This window comes from Eleutherodactylus coqui, chromosome 8 (assembly GCF_035609145.1).
Source record: "Eleutherodactylus coqui strain aEleCoq1 chromosome 8, aEleCoq1.hap1, whole genome shotgun sequence".
In the NCBI taxonomy this organism is placed as follows: domain Eukaryota; kingdom Metazoa; phylum Chordata; class Amphibia; order Anura; family Eleutherodactylidae; genus Eleutherodactylus; species Eleutherodactylus coqui.
Window position 1 is genome coordinate 18,310,318 of NC_089844.1, and position 22,127 is coordinate 18,332,444.

General features: G+C 49.0%; 1 protein-coding gene across 1 annotated transcript in view; it reads left to right on the forward strand.

Annotated features, from left to right (window-relative positions):
* LOC136576163 (angio-associated migratory cell protein-like) overlaps nucleotides 1-22,127 on the forward strand; it is a 28,451-nt gene that overhangs the window by 1,029 nt on the left and 5,295 nt on the right. Inside the window, exons 2-10 of the mRNA XM_066575235.1 lie at nucleotides 7,458-7,640; nucleotides 13,347-13,499; nucleotides 15,230-15,349; nucleotides 15,620-15,759; nucleotides 16,195-16,339; nucleotides 16,501-16,584; nucleotides 16,825-16,940; nucleotides 18,435-18,538; nucleotides 21,082-21,172. Coding sequence (XP_066431332.1) covers nucleotides 7,496-7,640; nucleotides 13,347-13,499; nucleotides 15,230-15,349; nucleotides 15,620-15,759; nucleotides 16,195-16,339; nucleotides 16,501-16,584; nucleotides 16,825-16,940; nucleotides 18,435-18,538; nucleotides 21,082-21,172 — 1,098 coding nt within the window. The 5' untranslated portion in view covers nucleotides 7,458-7,495. The remainder of the gene's footprint in view (nucleotides 1-7,457; nucleotides 7,641-13,346; nucleotides 13,500-15,229; nucleotides 15,350-15,619; nucleotides 15,760-16,194; nucleotides 16,340-16,500; nucleotides 16,585-16,824; nucleotides 16,941-18,434; nucleotides 18,539-21,081; nucleotides 21,173-22,127) is intronic.

A 22,127-nucleotide genomic window follows, 5' to 3' on the forward strand; every position in this document is an offset into this window, starting at 1 on the left:
CGCTACATTTCAGTAGCCACTCAGCTCCATTCCAGGATGTGCAATCCTCTTCATGTTTTCCAGCCAACTTGCTACAACGTCATCCAAGCAGGCCATAACCTACTGTCCTCAAATTACATGCACTATAAATTGTTAGTATGTTCTATGTGTTTTATGCTTGAAAAAGGCTGACATTACGGTCGAAACGCGTCGCAAATAAAAGATCTCCTTATACATCGTTTGAATTCTTTCTGCCATCTCGGACCCAGGGGTGCTTTTCAATAAGCACCCCTGTGAAGTAAGTAATACTCATTGTATAACTAAATCCTAACACAAATAGTTGCATTTTCTGACTGTTACCTTCCAAAACACTGGAACGCTGGTTTATTTTCTGCATTTTACTGATTTCTGTAGTAACAGTATAGACAGACTCCAGTAACATTTCATTAGCAGACGTATAGGCAGTCCCCTGTAACATTTCTGTAGCAGAAGTATAGGCAGACCCATGTAACATTTACGTACCAGAAGTATAGGCAGACCCCAGTAACATTTATATAGCAGCAGTATAGGAAGACCCCTGTAACATTTCAGTAGCAAGAGTATAGACAGAGCCCAGTATTTGTAACATTTTAGTTGTAACAGTATAGACAGACCCCAGTAACATTTCTGTAGTAACAGTATAGGCAGACCCCTGTAACATTTGTGTTGCAGCAGTATAGACAAACCCCTGTAACATTTCAGTAGCAGGAGTATAGACAGAGCCCAGTATTAGTAACATTTCAGTAGTAACAGTATAGACAGACCCCAGTAACATTTCTGTAGTAACAGTATAGACAGAGCCGAGTAACAGTTCTGTAGTAACAGTATAGGCAGACCCCAGTAAAATTTATGTAGCAGCAGTATAGGCAGACCCCCGTAACATTTACGTGGCAGCAGTATAGGCAGACCCCTGTAACATTTCTGTAGCAGCAGTATAGGCAGACCCCTGTAACATTTCAGTAGCAGCAGTATAAGCAGAGCCCAGTATTTGTAACATTTCAGTAGTAACAGTATAGACAGATCCCAGTAACATTTCTCTAGTAACAGTATAGACAGATCCCAGTAACATTTCTGTAGCAGAAGTATGGGCAGACCCCAGTAACATCCTTGTGGCAGAAGTATAGGCAAACCTCTGTAAAATTTAAGTGGCAGCAGTATAGGCAGACCCCAGTACCATTTTTGTAGAAGTATACGCAGACCCCTGTAACATTTCTGTAGTAACAGTATAGACAGATCCCAGTAACATTTCTGTAGCACAAGTATAGGCAGACCAAAGTACCATCCATGTGGCAGCAGTATAGGCAGACCCCTGTAACATTTACAAGGCAGAAGTATACGCAGACCCCTGTAATATTTAAGTGTCAGCAGTATAGGCAGACCCCAGTAACATCCTTGTGGAAGCAATATAGGCAGACCCCTGTAATATTTACGTGGCAGAAGTATACACAGACCCCTGTAACATTTCTGTAGTAACAGTATAGACAGATCCCAGTAACATTTCTGTAGCAGAAGTATAGGCAGACCCCTGTAACATTTACGTGGCAGCAGTATAGGTAGACCCCAGTAACATCCTTTTGGCAGCAGTATAGGCAGACCCCTGTAACATTTAAGTGGCAGCAATATAGACAGACCCCTGTACCATCCTTATGGCAGCAGTATAAGCAGACCCCTGTAAAATTCACGTGGTAGCAGTTAAGGCAGACCCCTGTAACATCTACATGGCAGAAGTATACGCAGACCACTGTAACATTTCTGTAGTAACACTATAGACAGATCCCAGTAACATTTCTGTAGCAGAAGTATAGGCAGAACCCTGTAACATTTAAGTGGCAGCAGAATAGGCAGACCCCTTGTAGCACAAGTATGGGCAGGCAGACCCCAGTAAATTTCTGTAGTAATAGTATAGCCCAACCTCTGAAACATTGGGGTACCATGAGCGTAGGTGAAGGCCGAAAAAATTAGTTGAATAAGAGTGTAGGCGTGGGCCCGAAAAATAAGTGTACCAAGAGTACAAGTATACCTCTGAAAAATATATCAACCGAGAGGGCAGGTGAAACCCAAAAACATTTTTTTAAAGATACAGCTCACTGGAGCGGAATTTGTAACAGAGCCTGGAGGCAGCCCTGTTGAAAAAAAATGGTTCATGTTAAAGTATCAATACTTTTGAAACTTTGAAAAATTGTAAAAACGTTGGTAGATGAGCCTTTTGGGCAACAGAAAAATTGGCCGTACGGCGCGATGATATGTTGTTTCTGGAGGAGGAGTAGCAGGAGGAGGACTAATTTCAGAGACAGCATGACAAAAATAAATGCCCCGTTTTCCCGGTGATAGAGAATAGTGCTTTTATCTGCGGTTGCAGTGAAAAAAATCTTTAGGTTCCGCTGCTCTCCGCCGCTGGAGAAGAGAAGTCTGGGGAAATCCAGGCTTTGTTCATCCTTATGAGTGTAAGCATGTCGGCACTAGCAGTTGACAGGCGAGTACGCTTGTCCGTGATGATTCCCCCAGCTGCACTAAACACTCTCTCTGACAAGACGCTAGTGGCAGGGCAGGCCAGCACCTCCAGGGCATACAGCGCTAGTTTGTGCCACGTTTCCAGGTTTGACACCCAATAGTTGTATGGAGCTGAGGCATCACGGAGGACGGTGGTACGATTGGCTACGTACTCCGTCACCATCTTTTTACAGTGCTCCCTGCAACTAAGCCTTGACTGGGGAGTGGTAACGCAGTCTTGCTGGGGAGACATAAAGCTGGCAAAGGCATTGGAGAGTGTTCCCCTGCCTGCGCTGAACATGCTGCCTGATCTCCGCGCCTCCCCTGCTACTTGGCCCTCGGAACTGCGCCTTCTGCCACTAGCGCTGTCAGATGGGAAATTTACCATCAGTTTGTCCACCAGGGCCCTGTGGTATTGCATCACTCTTGAACCCCTTTCCTCTTCAGGAATGGGAGTGGAAAGGCTCTCTTTAAACCGTGGGTCGAGCAGGGTGTACACCCAGTAATCCGTAGTGGCCAGAATGCATCTAACGCGAGGGTCACGAGAAAGGCAGCCTAACATAAAGTCAGCCATGTGAGCCAGGGTACCAGTACGCAACACATTGCTGTCCCCACTAGGAAGATGACTTTCAGGATCCTCCTCCTCCTCCACAGGCCATACACGCTGAACAGATGAGAGGCAAGCAGCATGGGTACCCTCAGCAATGGGCCCAGCTGTCTTTTCCCCCTCCTCCTCCTGCTCCTCCCCCTCCTCCTCCAAAACGCGCTGAGATATAGACATGAGGGTGCTCTGACTATCAAGCAACATACTGTCTTCCCCCGTCTCCTGTTCCGACCGCAAAGTGTCAGCCTTTATGCTTTTCAGCAAACGTCTCAGCAGGCATAGCAGAGGAATGGTGACGCTAATGATTGCAGCATCGCCGCTCACTATCTGGGTAGACTCCTCAAAGTTTCCGAGGACCTGGCAGATATCTGCCTTCCAGGCCCACTCCTCGGTATAGAATTGAGGAGGCTGACTCCCACTATGCCGCCCATGTTGGAGTTGGTATTCCACTATTGCTGTATGCTGCTCATAGAGCCTGGCCAACATGTGCAGCATAGAATTCCACCATGTGGGCACGTCGCACAGCAGTCGGTGCTCTGGCAGATTAAACCGATGTCGCAGGGTCCCCAGGGTGGCAGCGTCCGTGTTGGACTTGCAGAAATGTGCGCAGACGCGGTGCACCTTTCCGAGCAGGTCAGACAAGTGCAGGTAGTTTTTCAGAAATCGCTGAACCGCATGGCACGTGTGTGAGGCTGCCGAGCTGCAGAGCCGTCACAAGGTTACGGCCGTTGTCACACACGACCATGCCCGGTTGGAGAGCGCAGCTTTCATTTCATAGACTGCTGTGGTATAACGAAAGCTGCGCTGTGATTGGTTGTTATGGGCAACAAAGACAGTTTCCCATCTGAGGGAAATTTTGATAAGTTTGCCCCAATATTCCTATTCACTGACAGCAAACGGGTCCTGGGAATGATGAGGAACAGAAGCTGAAAGTACATACATTGTCAGTAACATCCCTCCCCTAGAAGGAGTATATATATATATATATCCACATCCACTCGTTGTCAGTAACCCCCCGGTGTGTCGGCGGCCGTGATGCGCAGTAGATTAGTTGCTTCTGCCCCGTCTTCTAGGCCTCATTCCCCTTGGTCTGGCATATTCTGCGCCCGGCTCCGCCGCAGGGCTCGCCGCGCTGCAGCATCGCATTGGATGCAACTTGCATGCGACACGTTTTATTTTCCACCCGGATTTTGAAACGTGCGTTGCAAAAAAAAAAAGTGTTACCACTTCGGTTCTCGGCGTGGTTTCCACGTGGCAATCGCGTTGGGCCGTCGCCTGTAGAGCCGTCCTATTGACAGGCTAAATCTGCAAGCAAAACCGGCAGAAGTGCGCGGCAGAACTCTCTGTTAGTCTCGGAGTTCTCCCGCATGTTGGGGCTCATTCATACGGGCGGGTTTAGTTTCACACACCTCTGTACGGCGCGCTGCGACCCGCCTGCGTTATTTTTGTTTACACAATCGCTGCACACGTGGGGGAAAAAAAAAAAGCAAGACGCTCTGATAGATTTCTGCTTCCTTGTGTAAGTCCTGAAGGATCGCTCGTCTGTCGCCTGGTGTCACCCAACATGTCTGAATGACTGTCGCAGCCGATATGGACCGCTGTGCGTGGCGTTAGGTTCACCTGCTGACCATCCACATCGGGGGTTCCCTCTGACGGCGTGACTCAGTTTTGGGCCGGACTCTTGTTCGTGACGCCCCGCTCTACCGTATCGCCTTGAAAAGTCCCTGCAGAGATGAAAGCAGCGATAAAAACACTCAAGAGCGGAGAACGAGCGACATGGAAGTAAATGGCGCAATGGCGGCCTGAGAGATTCCCCACAGACTTATCGAAATGTATCCATCTTCAACCCATTGTGTGCGGCTCGCACCAGTCGTGGAAGGAACCTTTTACATGAGACAGCCTGTCAGGCGCCGGGTGATAAATGTAAACGCGGTCCGCGACCGAAGGACGAACGGTAATATGTTCGCTTGTCATTCATTTTATGCAGCCATTAAAATCATTGTTCAGGCCGTTGCGTGTAAAAAGCGGTTGTTGAGTCGTTCCTCATCGCCGGTGCGGTCCCTGAAGGCCAACAAGCGAGTAAACGAGCGAATGACGAAATGACTGAAACGATCATCTTCGCGTGTAAACTGATGACACTTTAAAGCAAACAACGCCGTCATCAGTCGCGCAATTCGTTGCTCAGTGTGAAAGGATTCTTAACCAGCAGCTCAACCAGTCCACCACTGGAGCGGCAGCGTGTCCAAGAGGGCGCTCCACCCGCGGGTAGGAGTCTGCTATACACAAGCAGCAAAGTGTGATGATGCAGCACTGAAGAGTGACGACCGCGCCCACCTCCCCTCCCCCACCTTACCTCTACCAGCTCTCTACACGACCCTGGTGAGGGAATAACTCCTCACCAGCATGGATTCATGAAGGGTCGCTCATGTCAGACAAATCTGATCAGCTTCCACGATGAAGTAAGCTCTAAGCTGGACCTGGGAGAGTCTGTTGATCTCGTATATCTGGACTTCTCTAAAGCCTTTGACACCGTGCCACATAATAGGCTAATATATAAAATGAGGCAGCTCGGACTGGGCGAAAACGTGTGTAAGTGGGTAAAAAATTGTCTCAATGATAGAAAGCAGAGGGTGGTAATAAATGGTTCATACTCTGATTGGACCACAGTCACTAGCGAGGTGCCACAGGGTTCAGTATTAGGCCCCACTCTGTTCAACATATTTATCAATGACCTGATAGAGGGGCTGCACAGCAAAATATCAATATTTGCAGATGACACAAAATTATACAAGATAATTAATGCAACGGAGGACAATGTGCGGCTACAAATGGACCACGATAAGCTGGGGGCTTGGGGGGGGAAATGGGAAATGAAGTTCAATGTTGAAAAATGTAAGACTATGCACATGGGCAGGAGAAACGGATGTCACCAATATACACTAAATGGGGTACCACTAGGGAAAAGTGATATGGAAAAGGATCTGGGGGTATTAGTGGATAATAGACTAAACTGGAGTAACCAATGCCAGTCAGCTGCTGCAAAGGCAAATAAAGTCTTGGGGTGCATTAAAAGTGGTAAAGGGGCGAAGGACGAGAACATTATCCTTCCATTATATAAGGCACTTGTCAGGCCCCACATGGAATACTGTATACAGTTCTGGTCACCGGTGCTCAGGAAGGATGTTACAGTGCTTGAGGGGGTTCAAAGAAGGGCAACTAAACTAATACATGGAATGAGGGGACTGGAATACCCAGAGAGGGATCAAAACTGGGACTATTTACTCTAGAAAAAAGAAGGTTAAGAGGCGACCAAATAACCATGTATAAGTACATGAGGGGACAATACATGGATCTCTCCCGCGATCTGTTTACACCCTGGACTGCAACAGTAACAAGAGGACATCCGCTACGATTGGAGGAAAGTAGGTTTCATCACCAACACAGAAAGGGGTTCTTTACTGTTAGAGCAGTTAGACTGTGGAACTCTCTGCCTGAGGACGTGGTGATGGCAAAATCCATAGAGGAGTTTAAAAGGGGACTTGATGTCTTTCTGGAGAAGGATATTACAGGATATAAATATTAGGTGAAGTGTCAATCCGGGTATATAGGCAGGTAGGAACTATTAGGGGTTGATCCAGGGAACAGTCTGATTGCCATTAGGGAGTCGGGAAGGAATTTTTTCCCCAAAAGGGCTAATTGGTTTCTGCCCTTGGGGTTTTTTGCCTTCCTCTGGATCAACAGGGTAGGATAGACAGGCTGGACTAGATGGACAATGTCTTCATTCAGCCTTACATACTATGTTACTTTGGGAAGCCTTCATCCGGAGTAGGTGTGACTTCCTGACAGCAGATGCTGCGGAGATAAGGATTGCGCAGTTGGACTTCAGGGAGATAAGCCCCTTCCAGAGGGGTCTGGCGGCGGTCTAGTCCCTTTATTAAAAATGCACGCATGCTTGGGTGTATGGGCAGGGAGGGGTGTAAAAGTGGTAAGCTGGCAGCTCTGTAAGGCCGGACTCACGGGCATAAGATTGCCGTGTGCACGTGTGATACGCGGTAATTCGCAGGCAATCAAATATGTTGCCTTGCGCAGTTCCGCTCAGATTTTCCTAATACGCAAGTGTGAAAAAGAACGTAGCCTGTCCTATTTGGCTGCGTGTATACGTGTGAGAGCCCATTGTTCGCTGCGGGCCTGGAATTACATTGCGTACGGGCGGCGTGTATACGCACCACTGCGAGGCGGCAGAAATGGAAGCAAAAAAAAAAAATCAAGACTGCGCCTAACCGCGTGTGTGGGGTACGGTTTCTCTGTTGCTCTCATCTTGACATGTTCCTTCTTCTCTCGCCAGCGCTGACTGTCACCCTGTGTCCTGGTAATCGGAAGGCGATGGAAGGAGCGGGCGCCTGCAATGGAGGAGGGTCTGGATCGGCCAGTCCAGAGCCGGAAGAAGGGGCCGCAGCCGCCGTGGACTTTCATGAGGATGAAGAGATCATTGAAGTGCTGGAACTGAATGAAGGCGAACCGGACCCAGGTAGGTGGTTGGGGGCGGGGCCTCTAAGAAGAAGGGTTTGTGCAGCCGCCTTGCTGTGTATTACATGCGCGTGAAAAGCGTGCGTAATACGCAGTAAAAACCCGCTTGTGTGAGGTGGCCTTAATGGGAGCCCATGCTGTGGAGGACATGGCGCTGACTTTTTACAATCCTTGTGCTACGACCAGGCGGTTAGGACCAAAACAGAAATCTTGGTTTTTCTTACTAAAGCACGTTGCCCAGTAGACTCGGTCCAGGTCCCTCCTGCTGCTCTCCAGAGCCCTGGCGCGGTTCCCGCGGTCCTTGGATGCCCACACAGGATCACTTTCTGCTTAGGGGATACATAAATAGCGCCTCCATGAAGCGATGGCTGTCATTGGCTCTTCGAGCGCTGCACTGCTTGGCTGAGCAGCGCTCGAAGCAATGGCTGTGATTGGTTCTTCGTGAAGGCGGAATTTATTAATTGGCTGAGCCGCGGCGCTCGAAGAACCAATCACAGCCATTGCTTTGTGGAGGCGGGATTTATGAATCCTGTAACCAGGAGGTGAACCTGTGTGGTCATCTGAGGACTTCAGGAACCGCGCCGGGGCTCTGGAGAGCAGCAGGAGGGACCTGGACCGAGCCTGCTGGGTAAGTAAAATAAGACACTCCCCAACATAAGCCCTAGTGCCTCTTTTGGGGCAAAATGTAATACATGCCCTGTCTTATTTTCAGGGAAACACAGTATTTTTTAAATTTTAATCTGTTTTCTTAGTTTTTGCTAAACCAGCTAAATCCACCGACTTGATGTAAGCCAACGGTTTGTACTGCATGATTGGCGCTGTGCGTGACGGGGCTAATCATCAATACGCTTTACTATTTCTAGGGCGTCTTCAGACGGCGCAGTCATGTGGTCTCCCATGTTATTGTGGTCGTTACCGTAGCCACATTGGAAACATGGTGGATCGTGGCAAAACCACATGCGGTTTTTATGGTGCAATTTTGTGGTTTTGACCGCTTCTGAACTCCGCCATCTGTCACTGATGATCTTTAGCGCGGACGACCGTCTCCGCTGACCGCAGGGAAGAGAAGAAAACTAGAGAGGGCCCCGAGGTCAGTTGGTCTGGGAAGAGCTGCAGCCCTGTAGGTGATTAGGGGCACCACTCCGCCTCCAAGGCCTCTTTCACACGATCATATGGGATTTTACGCTCAACCGTAGGCGCCGTAAAATCGCATGAATGAAGAATAGCCGCAATCAAGTCCCAATCTTAATTGGCGTATACTCGGCCATTCACACAGGCGACTGCTGCGTAATGGCAAAAGGAAAAAAAATACGCTGCAGCGAAGAAACCCCTCGGACGGCAGTAATCCTCGGAATGACCGCCAATGCTTAAGTAGAGCCGGCGGTCTTCTTTTCCCACCGTTGGATGCAGGTAAACTTCTTCCCCCTCCCTTTTTTCCAGCTTCCATTGAAGTCTATGGGAGCTTCCAGTGTATCGAATGAATACATTGGAATCCAATGCTTCAGATGGTCGTGATTTTTTTTTTTTTCTTTTTGTGCAGCTAAATGGCTGCGGTCGTGCGAATAAGGCCGAAATGTAAGCGGTGTTTAACCAAGTTCGGTTTGTTCGCACAATGGCGTACAGACTGCGGTTTTGTCATGCGTAATTTCCACACAGAACATTCGCTGTACGTGCCACGTAGAGGAGATTTTAAGAAATGTCACCCAGAAGGTTTGGAATTATGCTGCGCGGGATCTGCAGACGTGACTCACGCTGCGCGGTTTATAGCGTTAACATTCAAACAATGGCACGAGTGCAAAAGTTCACATTATATACAGCATACACAGCTCTGCTACATGCGTGTGCGCGCTCACATATCTGCAGCTGGCTTGTTAACCCTTTAACGGCCGCACATATGACTTTTGATGGCTGCTGTTTTAAGGGCTTTATTCTGCAGCATTTTCAATTCCCGTCTCTTTAACCCTTTACACAGTCAATCTTTGACTGAGCTTCATAGCCATTCTAATACACCGCTATACTAAAGTATCTCAGTGTATTAGGTGAATGATAAAGTGTGATGGTATTCAAGTCCCCTAGTGCAGTGTTTCTCAACTCCAGTCCTCAGGGCCCCCCAACAGGTCAGGTCTTCAGGATTTCCCCAGTGTTGCACAGGTGATGTAATTATTGTCGGTGCCTCAGACATTGCCACAGGTGTTCTTACTATAGGATATCCTGAAAACATGGCCTGTTGGGGTCCCTGAGGACTGGAGTTGAGAAACACTGCCCTAGTGGGACAAAAATAAAGAGTATTATAATGTTTTAAAAAAATAAATATGTGAAAACCCCGCCTTTCCCCCTTTTACTATGTAAAAAAAACCCCACACATTTGGATATTGCTGCGTTCGTAATGACCCGGGGGAAAAAGTTAATACGTTATTTAACCCCCTCAGTAAACGCCATGAAAAAAATACAAAAAACGTGGCGAAAATGGCTTATCTTACAAAAAACAGAATAGAAAGCGATCAGAATGTCACATGGATCAACAAAGTATCTGGCAAAATAAACACCGCTGACCAAAAAAGTACAATGTTAGCGGTCCTTGAATGCAGCGATCAACAAAAAATGCATTTTTTTTTCTGTGTTTCAAAGTTGCAAAATAACCCTCTCTAAATTTGGTGTTGGTGTTCTCGCACCGCCTGCAGCGTTAAAGGGGTTGTCCTGCGAAACAAAGTGGGGTTATACACTTCTGTATGGCCATATTAATGCACTTTGTAATGTACATTGTGCATTAATTATGAGCCATACAGAAGTTATTCACTTACCTGTTCCGTTGCTAGCGTCCTCGTCTCCATGGTGCCGTCTAATCTTCAGCGTCTAATCGCCCGATTAGACGCGCTTGCGAAGTCCGGTCTTCTGTCTTCTGAATGGGGCCGCTCGTGCCGGAGAGCGGCTCCTCGTAGCTCCGCCCCGTCACGTGTGCCGATTCCAGCCAATCAGGAGGCTGGAATCGGCAATGGACCGCACAGAAGACCTGCGGTCCACCGAGGGTGAAGATCCCGGCGGCCATCTTCACAAGGTAAGTAAGAAGTCACCGGAGCGCGGGGATTCAGGTAAGCACTATCCGTTTTTTGTTTTTTTTTTATCCCTGCATCGGGTTTGTCTATTGAAAAAAAAAAACCCCGTTTCGGCGTGGGACAACCCCTTTAATGTAACATTATTTATACCGCATGGGGAATGCTGTGAAAAATAAAAAACAGAATTGCAGATTTTGTTAGTTTTGCCTCTAGAAAAAAATGGAATAAAAAACAATCAAAATGTTATCTGTTCCCCAAAACTGCGTAAATGAAGACTGGAGGTCAAAACTAAACCCCGAAGAAGTCCTCGATGGAAAAATAATAACCGCTGCGGCTCTTGGAATGTGATGACTAGAGATGAGCGAGCGTGCTCGTTTAGGACAATTACGCGATCGAGCATCGCTTTTTTCGAGTAACTGCCTACTCGGGCAAAAAGATTCAGGGGGCGCCGGGGGGGGGGGCGGGAGGTGTTAGGGGGGAAAGAGAGAGAGCTCCCCCCCTGCTACCCCCCCACTCCACCCCGCCTCGAAAAAAGTGATGGTCGATCAAGTAATTGTCCTAAACGAGCACGTTCGCTCATCTCTAGTGATGGCACAAAAGCAAATCTTCCAAAAAAAGTTTTTTGTTTTTTTTTGTGTACAAAAATAGCTAAATGTAACAAACGATTAACTTGGTGTCGCCGGAATCGTGCGGCCGGAGAGAATGTCGCAGGATTTAGTCTGCACACGGAACGCCGAACAAATGAAATCCGAAAAAATTGAAGACTTTCTTTCTTTTCCCTTTAACCCCTTGAGTGGCACGCCCGGAAATTTTCCGGGACGAGCTCCACTGCCCATAGCGATATAGCCCGGAAGGTTTCCGGGCTATGTATCGCTATGGGAGCTGCAGAGCACAATGCCACAAGCTGTGACAGTGTGCTCTGTCTGCACAGACCAACAGAGAACAAAGCAAGGGCTTTGAAAAACCAGCAGAAGATATTGCCGATATGCCGGCAATCTCCTGCTTTGTTTACAGGTTGCCATAGAGACCATCGGCTTGTCAGAAGCGAGCCGATGGTCTCTGTGGCAGGGAGAGCTGGTGCTTGGCTGTGAGAGGACAGCTAGGTACCAGCTCTTACAGCAGAGATCAGAGAAAACCTCCGATCTCTGCTGTGTTAACCCTTTACATGCTGCAGTCTATGTGACTGCAGCATGTAAAGGGCTGTCACTGCAGCATGTAAAGGGCTGTCACCATCGGACCCCCGGAATGTGATCAGGGGGTCCTGATGGGTCCCTGTGGAAGTCCCCTAAAGGGACAAAAAAAAAAAAATTATAAAAAAAATTATAAAAACACTTCTCTCTTTACTTTGTAAAAAATCAAAAATACAATCACACATGTGGTATCTATGCGTCGTAATGACCCATAGAAGGAAGTTAATACATTATTTAACCCCTTAATGACATGGCCCCTTTTTTTTCTTTTTTCCCCATTTTTTTTTTTTCCTCCCCCCTGTTTAAAAAAATCACAACTTGTCCCGCAAAAAACAAGCCCTTATATGGCCGTGTCAATGGAAAAATGAAAAAGTTACGGCTCTTGAGACGCAACTGCAAAATTAGTTGAAATTCAATGATTAGACCATTTTAAAAAACCTGCCCTGGTGGGCACGACAGGGTGGTAGGAAACCCGCCACTCAAGGGGTTAAATGAATAAGTTCCACAATATATTATAGATGACCAAAATGATGCCATTAAAAAATCCGTGTCTCGCGACAAACACGCCCTCATACGGCTCGTCCGACGGAAAAATAAACAAGTTGTGGCTCCTGGAATGCGATTATGGAAAACAATTGAAAAATTAGGGTGTTAAACCCTGGTTTTATTAACCCTACATCCCACATACAAGTGCATTAATACATGAGCTGGTTATGGCATCTGGTCCTGCTGCAGGCCCTCTGATCTGTGCTATTGCCTGTCCCTGTGTGTACAGAGGAGGACCTGCACCCCGGGGGGTGGGAGTGATCCCCGGTGTTATATGCTGGAGGGCACTGGGCAGGAGAGCAAGGAGGACGGTGCAGATGCTCGACCAGCGCACTGCTTGATCATTAGGGCAGTGGTCAGGGGTGTCTGGATCTATCAGACCCCCCCTGCCTCTGGACAGTGAGGCACAGATGACTTTCAGTTTACTGGACCGAGTTGCTATGAAAAAATCTGTGGCAGCAACATGAAATTCTGATGCCGATTTTCATTGAAGTTCATGCTGGAAATATCTGGCCTGGATTCAGCCTGTGTGAATACAGACGGCCTGTTAGACTTTGGGGGGGGGGTTACTGAGACCACTTTCACTAAGCCACACCCACCTTTCAGAAAAGGAGAAAAATTCTAAATGTTTTGCCCAAAACAGACACACAACAAAACTTTAAACTTTGTTCTTTCTTACAGAATTCTGCCCAAATGCCCTAATAGATTTCCCCTTTGTGTTTCATTTCCTGAACATTTTCAAGACCTCTGCTTGCTGTCAGTAAAAGAGGACATTGTCCTTTACGTCCAGAGTCATAGGTGGCCATGTAGGGCGGTTGGAGGTGTCAGACACAGTCGGGTTTCGGCACCACCTCTGTCATTGTGACTGGTCTTGGGATGTGATGATGTCTTCCGCTAACATTCCTCTCTGCTCCTCAGATGACCTCGCCAGCGACATGGAGGACGTGGATTTTGCAGATGAACCAGAAGATGGAGAAATGGGCGATGAGGAATGGAAGACGGAAGATGAGGGCGTGGAGGAGGGAGCTGACCCGCACGACGACAGCGAGCTGACGTACTCCAACCACACCGGTACGTGCCGGGACCGCTTTACACACTCCCAGCCGCCTCCTTGCTGACAGTTTCCTCCAGTCCCAGCTTTGTGGAAGTACAAGTTCTGCATCTTTCTAATCCTCTGTTTTCAAGATCATTGCTTGCTGTCAGTGAATGACCTGGGGGAGCGGTGCTGTTTACATCCAGAATGCACAGGCCTCTTTAATCAAAGCGGTCTTCTCACGCGGCCGAGCTTTCCACGGGATTCTGTCCATGTCTGAAATGGCGAGCGCCCCGCGGAAAGATGGAACTCAAATAAACGGGTTATCATACAAGTGATTTTTCAGTCAGACTGACGGTCCGAGTCTCGTGGAAGGAGGTGATGCGGCTCGCGCCAAGAACCTCGGGGTGCAACTCGCTCTGCGCCGCATGAATACGGCCTGAGGGTTCGTTCATACGGGCGGACGCAATGTCGGTCGGGGAAACAGTAGCTGATTTCGCTGTGTGTTGTGCGCGTTGCCTGCGTATTTATCGCTGCTCTGCGTATCATCCGTTTTTTACACGCACAAGAAGGCCAATTGATGTCCCTGTCTCCTGGCTACATGCTAGAAAACGCAGCACACGCATGTAACATCCGTGTTTGCTGGTTTTCGTAAGCTCTCATAGACTTTAATGTATCCATCAGATTTCTGCGTTTGGCCAGTAAAAAATACGGACAGAACACGGACAGAAAATGCGCTGGTATGAATGGGCCCTCGCAGTAAGATGTCCTTGTTGCCCTGAGCAACCAATCACAGAGCAGCTTGCATTTTACCACAGTAGGTTAAGAAATGAACGCTGAGCTCTGATTGGTTGCTAGGGGTGTGCTCTGATTGGTTGCTAGGGACAACAAGGCAGATTTACTGCTAGACAGTTTTGATAAGCGAGACCGGTATGATGTCTCACAGCTGAGGGTTTGCTGCAAATACCGCAGGTCTAGACAATCCTTGGTGACACACCTACAGTAAACCGCTCCCCTGTCCTGGTAGTTTGTGTGTCATCTGGGAGTCGATATCCCCAAGTGTTCATATCCAGTATTACACTAATGGTTGTCCAGGGAGGTAAACACCTAAGGCCGCTCTCACACCAACGGGAGCCGGCAGCGGAATCCGGCCCTGACTGCGTCCGGCCCCCCCCCGCGTACCTGAGTTATCTTTACTGCGGATGACCACGGACCCTCGCTGTCGGTCATGTGAAGTAGAGATTTTTGTAAATACTTGTATATCCCGCGCCGTCGCTAGGTGATGATGCGGGTCCCCGCAGCCCATCCGCTAGGTCGGACAGCTTCTATTGACATCGATGGAAGCCGTCCATGCGGAATCGGCACAAGAAGAGAACATGCTGTGATTTTATTTCCGCTTGTGGAAATCGCAACCTCCATCCGCTCTGAGCAGATATGCGAATGTTCTATCTTTTATAATGTGTGCGGAACACCGCGGAGATCGGCCCTTACTTGGGCCTGCGGGGCCGAGACCTTCACTTCTGACCCCAACGCTGGGTCACATGGTGTGGCCCCTCTCTGTGCCCATCACATTGTGGCGGGGGGAACGGCTGTCTCATTTTAATAATGGAGCAGCCCCCTTCCCAGTCTCTGTTGGCCGGGCACAAAGGGGTCTACAGCATGTGAGGCGGGCCGGAGTGGGGGTCCCAGTAAGTCCAGGTAAGGATTCCCCCTCTCCGGATGACCCTTCTGATATGTCTGCCGGCTGTCTCCACTTTTCTCCCATCAGATTCTGTATTTTGCGTCAGTCTGGACCCCAAGGACAGCAGTCTGGCGGTGACGGGGGGAGAAGACGAAAAGGCCTGCGTGTGGAGAATAAGCGACGGAGAGACGCTGTTTGAGTGCGCCGGTGAGTGGGGTGTATGGCGGACTCTTACAACGGGGGAAACTTACTTAGGCATTTCCTGCGCCGGGTTCAGTACCATATCCCGGCAAAAGCGCAAACTTCCTCATGTACTCCACGCCTTCCCGGCTCCTCTGGGTATCTGCACAGAAGGCCGCGTGCACACAGCCATGTTGGATCTTGTAGACATTAGAGTTATGGCGTATACATTACTGGGTTAATCTGTAGAATCCTGTGTTGTGCCACATATAGTATACAGTCTGTTAACGGTTTCAGGTCACAAGGACTCTGTCGCCTGTACTGCATTCAGTCATGACTCCACCATGGTGGCTACAGGTGACATGAGCGGTCTCATCAAGGTGTGGAAGGTGGAGGACGCACAGGAGATCTGGTCGTTTGAAGTGGCTGACCTAGAGGTAAGAGATTATTGTACATAGAGGGCGGTATTATAGTAGTTATATACTTGTACATAGGGGGCAGTATTATAGTAGTTATATACTTGTACATAGGGGGCGGTATTATAGTAGTTATATTCTTGTACATAGCGGGCGGTATTATAGTAGTTATATTCTTGTACATAGGGGGCAGTATTATAGTAGTTATATTCTTGTACATAGAGGGCGGTATTATAGTAGTTATATACTTGTACATAGGGGGTGGTATTACAGGAGTTATATCCTTGATGCCCGTGTGGCTTCAATAAAGAGGAAATTCCTTTAATTCTATGCATTGACATATTTGGGTACTCTGCTTTGCGGCTCCAACACATCATTTCCTGCTGGAGTTCTATTCTTGTATGTGGGGTGGCAGTATTATAGGAGTTGTATTCTTGTATGTTTGCTTACTTGCAGTGGTTGGAGTGGCATCCTTGTGCCCATGTGTTGCTTTGTGGGACAGCAGATGGCAATACCTGGATGTGGAAAATACCCAGTGGGGAGTGTAAAACTTTCCAAGGACCCAACTGCCCGGCTACCTGTGGACAGTTCTTACCAGATGGTGGGTATAACTTGATGTTTCTTAGGCTAATTATCATAGTTTTCTATAAATGTTTTTTTTTCTTCTGTGTTTATATATTTTATGTGTTGCAATAGTTCATCTCTGCAGCTCAGATTCACCTTCATGTATCGGATCTTTAACTCTTTGTTTTTGTGATAAAGGCAAGAAAGCGGTTGTTGGCTATGAAGATGGAAGTGTGCGGATTTGGGACCTCAAGCAGGGGAGCACTCTGCATGTCCTGAAGGGTAAATATGATACATCGCTGTACTGCAGCACTCCTAGTGGACTTTTGGTGAATTACAACATTAAACTGGAACTCCTGTCTAGTTTTCTTGTTTAACCTCATGCATAACTTCATCATTTTTTTTTTCGTAGATAGAACTTTCTATTAAGATATCCGATGCTGCGGCTTTATTTCTTCCTCTTGCTGATTGCAGTGTTGATGGCTGATCACCATTTGTCTTCCTCTGTGGCTTGCTCTCTAGGTACTGATGCTCATTCTGGACCTTTAACGTGTGTGTCCTCTAATGCCGACGGCAGCCTGATTCTCACCGGTTCTGTAGATTGCGACACAAAAATGGTGAACGTGGTCACTGGGAAGGTAAGGATTTCCCTCTGTCAGCTCGGTGTAGTGTAACCGTAGAAGTATTAAAAGGCAATTTTGGTAAAACCCTTTAATTACCTGTTCATAGAGTAGGTGATAAGTCTGGTCACTGCTGGGTGGGTGCAGCGAGCTCACAGTGATGGAAAAATGGGGCAAAGGATTCCCATTCTCGGGATTGGTGGGGGTTCCAGCAATGAGACCCCCACCGATCAGACTTTTGTCACCTTTCCTGTGGAGAGGTGATATAAGTTGATTTTGGGAGTAACCCTTTCAAGGGGTTGTGCCAATATGCACAACTTCTTTCAAAACGCTGGGCTTGGGGTAAATGGTACCCCCTCTCACACCAGAAGTTTTGACCAGCGGGGCTTTGAGTCCTCAGACCTCTACTGATCGTAAAACTAAGCGGCGAACGTACTATATCGAGCGCTATGATTGGTGAGCGATAGACTCGATCAGACACCGCTTCAGATGAGCTCTTCTTCTACCCCTTCGTTTTAGTGATCGATGAGTGGGTCTCAGAACCAGGACCACCGATAAAAGCTCCTAACACCTCAAAAGTTTTCTAAAACTTTAGTTACACATTAAAAAGGCCCCCTGCCTCTCCTGACATGTCTGTTTTACTTGTATTCTTCATGAAACTACTATTTTTTGCCTCTTTTTCCGTATAACTCTATTATATTGTGCCGTTCCTCTGTTGCTCCTCCTGAACATTTTGAGTAATATGACAACTAGGTGTTACCGTTCTCCTTGTTGTGTTCCTACACTGCCGGCACTAATTGGATAATGTCACATTCTGTAGGTAACGCCCAGATGTCAATGTATTCATGCATTTCTAGGAGATCTAAGTGCAGATCATCCAAATTTGTTATTTTTTGAAGAATACAGATCTTGTATATAAAACAAAAAATCTGTTTGTGTCCTACACACATCCACAGTTTTGGTCCAACTTAAGTGAAATTTTGCATGATTGTTCTTCAGCCCCCGGCGACAAATACTGGCAGAATTAAAAATCGAAAACTCACTGACTTCCCCTGTAATTTTAGTTGCCAATAGCAACCAATCACAGCGCAGCTTTCATTTTTTTTTTTTTATACTGCGGAGGAAAACTGAAAGCTGCTCTGTGATTCCAGGACTCCTATTCATTACATCGCTGTGTAACACGTGGGTATATCGCCTAGTCTGTACTAAGGCAGACCTTTCAAGAGAAGTGACGGGTCCTCCTAAAAAAAAGATTCTTATGAACACCCATTCTGTATCTAGTGCTTCTGCGTTAGAGGGGCTCCTCCCCTGGCGGACCTGATCCGGCCGTAGATTGCATTGGTTCATGGAAGTGGTGAAATGTCTGACCCGTCTTGGTTTCCATTATGGAGAATGGCTAATCATTGGGGGTTGTTTTAAATTTGTTAAGAATCCCCCCAACCGATCTCTCGGGGTCCGCTGCTGGGGCTCCTGTGATGTATGTATTAATAGTCTGTTACTCCATGTTTGTAGGTGGTTGGTGTCTTCCGGACAGAAAGTAATGTATCCAAAGCCTCTAAACGTGAAGAAGGTGAAGCGGAGACCAATTCGGTCGAAACTGTTGGATTCTGCAGCGCGTAAGTGACTAGCGGCCTGAGAGGATAAAGGGCTTCTGGTAGACGCTAAGGCTGGGTTCACACGGGGCGTATTCCCGGCGGAAAACCCTCGGTTTGGCCGCAGCAAAAACCGCGAGATTTCCGCCGGGAGAACTGCCGTGGAAAAACCCGTGGCGTCTTTGAAGCGGCCCGGCCGCTCGCTTTTCCGCTGCGGCTGGCGCTCCCACAGAGGAGAGCGCGGCCGCGGCGGAAAGAAAAGATAAATAGACATGCTGCATATTCTGAAACCGCTGTAATAAAGTTCCATTAACCGCTCCTTAGATGATGGGAAATGTCTTCAGAGTTTAGTAAGGAAAGCCTTTGTTACCTGTATGCAGCTGGGGAGAGAAGTCCGGTGTGTTGTGGGGCCGACCATGTTACCTGCACCTCAAAAGCATCTCCAGAATCTGCCCTTTCCTTAGTGTTGCCCTCATCCATTCTCGTCCTGACTCCTGTAACTTTCTACTGAACGCTCTTTTCACTAAACTATCGCCTCTCCAATCTATACTGAGCGCAGCAGCCAGGCTCCTCGTTGCCTGGGGGAAGGGGGGGGGGGGGCTGCCCTCGTTGCCTGGGGGAAGGGGGGGGGGGGCTGCCCTCGTTGCCTGGGGGAAGGGGGGGGGGCTGCCCTCGTTGCCTGGGGGAAGGGGGGGGGGCTGCCCTCGTTGCCTGGGGGAAGGGGGGGGCTGCCCTCGTTGCCTGGGGGAAGGGGGGGGGCTGCCCTCGTTGCCTGGGGGAAGGGGGGGGGGGCTGCCCTCGTTGCCTGGGGGAAGGGGGGGGGGGCTGCCCTCGTTGCCTGGGGGAAGGGGGGGGGGCCGCTCTCGTTGCCTGGGGGAAGGGGGGGGGGCCGCTCTCGTTGCCTGGGGGAAGGGGGGGGGGCCGCCCTCGTTGCCTGCGGGAAGGGGGGGGGGGCCGCCCTCGTTGCCTGGGGGAAGGGGGGGGGCCGCCCTCGTTGCCTGGGGGAAGGGGGGGGGGGGCCGCCCTCGTTGCCTGGGGGAAGGGGGGGGGGGGCCGCCCTCGTTGCCAGGGGGGGGGGCCGCCCTCGTTGCCTGGGGGAAGGGGGGGGGCCGCCCTCGTTGCCTGGGGGGAAAGGGGGGGGCCGCCCTCGTTGCCTGGGGGGAAAGGGGGGGGGGCGCCCTCGTTGCCTGGGGGGAAAGGGGGGGGGGCGCCCTCGTTGCCTGGGGGGAAAGAGGGGGGCCGCCCTCGTTGCCTGTGGGGAAAGGGGGGGGGCCGCCCTCGTTGCCTGGGGGGAAAGAGGGGGGCCGCCCTCGTTGCCTGTGGGGAAAGGGGGGGGGCCGCCCTCGTTGCCTGTGGGGAAAGGGGGGGGGCCGCCCTCGTTGCCTGTGGGGAAAGGGGGGGGGCCGCCCTCGTTGCCTGGGGGAAAGGGGGGGGGCCGCCCTCGTTGCCTGGGGGAAAGGGGGGGGGCCGCCCTCGTTGCCTGGGGGAGGGGGGGCCGCCCTCGTTGCCTGGGGGAAAGGGGGGGGGGGGCCTTGCCCTCGTTGCCTATTCACTACAGAATATAATATGTACTCGATACTCTCATCCATAAAGCTCTCCACAGTGCTGCACCACCCTGTATCTCCCTCTCATCTCTGTGCACCCTGCCAGAGCTCTCCATTCTGCTAATATCAGAGTAACCTCTTCCATACTCCCATCTCCAAGACTTCTCCCAAGCTGCACCAGTTCTCTGGAATGCGCTACCCTGGACAATTCTGTTACGCTTAACATTAAGTTTTATAAATGAGCCCTGAAAACACATAGTAACTCTTCGACATCCCCTAATCTAACTCTTTATCTGTTTGCCCATCTGTTACACTTTCTGTCAGAACCTGATCCCATTGTATCCCCACATAACATTCACCCTATTACACCTCATATCTGTACACACAGCAGCTGGTGAACGGCTCATACAGCTTCATATATGCAACCCTGTTTATATAAAAGGTGTCTGACCATCATACAGAACAAGCACTGCTACATCTTGAGTCCTCCTGTTTCCTCATAGATTGTAAGCTCTTGCCCCCCTCCTTATTTCCTCATAGATTGTAAGCTCTTGGGCGCCCCCCTCCCTTATTTCCTCATAGATTGTAAGCTCTTGTGCCCCCCTTTTGTTGGTTTAATACTGTATATAATGTCTGATGTGTACATCGCTTCGGCATATGTTGGGGCTATAGAAATTAAGGTGATCATTAGATCATTAGAGCGCTGCTTACAGATAACTAAGGGGTGTTTTTACTAAACTTCAAAATACAGTCGGTGAAGCTATTTCCGGGAGTTCCCGTTTTGCTTGTCTTGGTACATCTTGCATTCCGTCGCCTGAACTTTTTTCTGTTCTTACTATGATCACCATAAAATTCCGTTACTCTGACACCCCTCCTTTTAGTTAATCCTGATAGTCTGGCATGTAACACAGTTTGTCTTCTGCTGGATTATCAGAGCACTAGTCTGCAGGATCCGGGGACCTCTTAGATCTCTTGGGTAGGTTTCCTTTCCTGCAAGCTCCTGATCCTCTCCTGTCTTTGCAGGCTGCCTCTGGCCGCAGTCGGTTACCTGGATGGAACTCTGGCAGTTTATGACATCTCAACACAGACTCTGCGACACCGGTGTCAGCACGAAGTGAGTGACCTCTGACTACACCTCCTGGACCCTTCAGGCCTGGAGAAACAAAGATGGCCTCAGACTACCTGATGCACACTGTGCATTAGAATGCATTGGTTGTCTAAGACACTAGCGCTGCTCTGATTGGCCAGCGTTACTCATGTGAGCAGCACTGGCCAATCAGTAAAACCTAACCTAATGATGCATGCTAATACACAGTGTGCATCAGGTAGTCAGAGAAGTAGTGCCGCCATCTTTGTTTGTCAAGGACTGGAGGGTCGCTTTAAGGGCTGATGAGTATGGGCACCACTGTAGGGGGTCCAGCGATTCTAGATTCACCGGAGTTTTTGATGCTTGTAGTCGCCCTTTTGGAAACTGCAGCACTATAAATGTTGGTTTGTGCCGTGGGATTGCCGTCCAAGGATGTAAATTGAATGCCCCCCAATAACAGCCGCGAATACAGGATTTTGTTACTCGCCATTAAATCCATTTCTCGGGTGTTCATTGGGGGACACAGCACCCACCCATTCGGGGACTCGGACGTTTCTCTGTTCTGAGCTACCCCCTTCACTTCTTCATTTTGTCAAAGATTGTTTCAAGTTATATACTCAGTTAGCATTTGGGCTTTTCCCACTCCTCCTGCTCGTGTACAAAGTGATTTAGCTGAGTGACTAGAGGAGGGGTATAGCTGATAGGAGGAGTTAACTCTCCCTTTGCTTCGTGTCGCCTCCTAGTGGCAGCAGCTAAACCCACAGAACATCCGAGAAAAGTAACAAAAAATCCTGTTTTTCTGATACAAAGCTCAAAATCCCCTTTACGGAAATGATTTGAAGCGGCCACTAGAAGGAGCTCTCTGTTGTTAAGTTCATTGTATACGCAGTATGAAGGGAGCTCCCTCTAGTGGCGGCTGCAGGCATCCAGAACTTTGTTTTAAATGTATGTCTATGCAGGGGGTTTGGAGCTGTGTGGCATG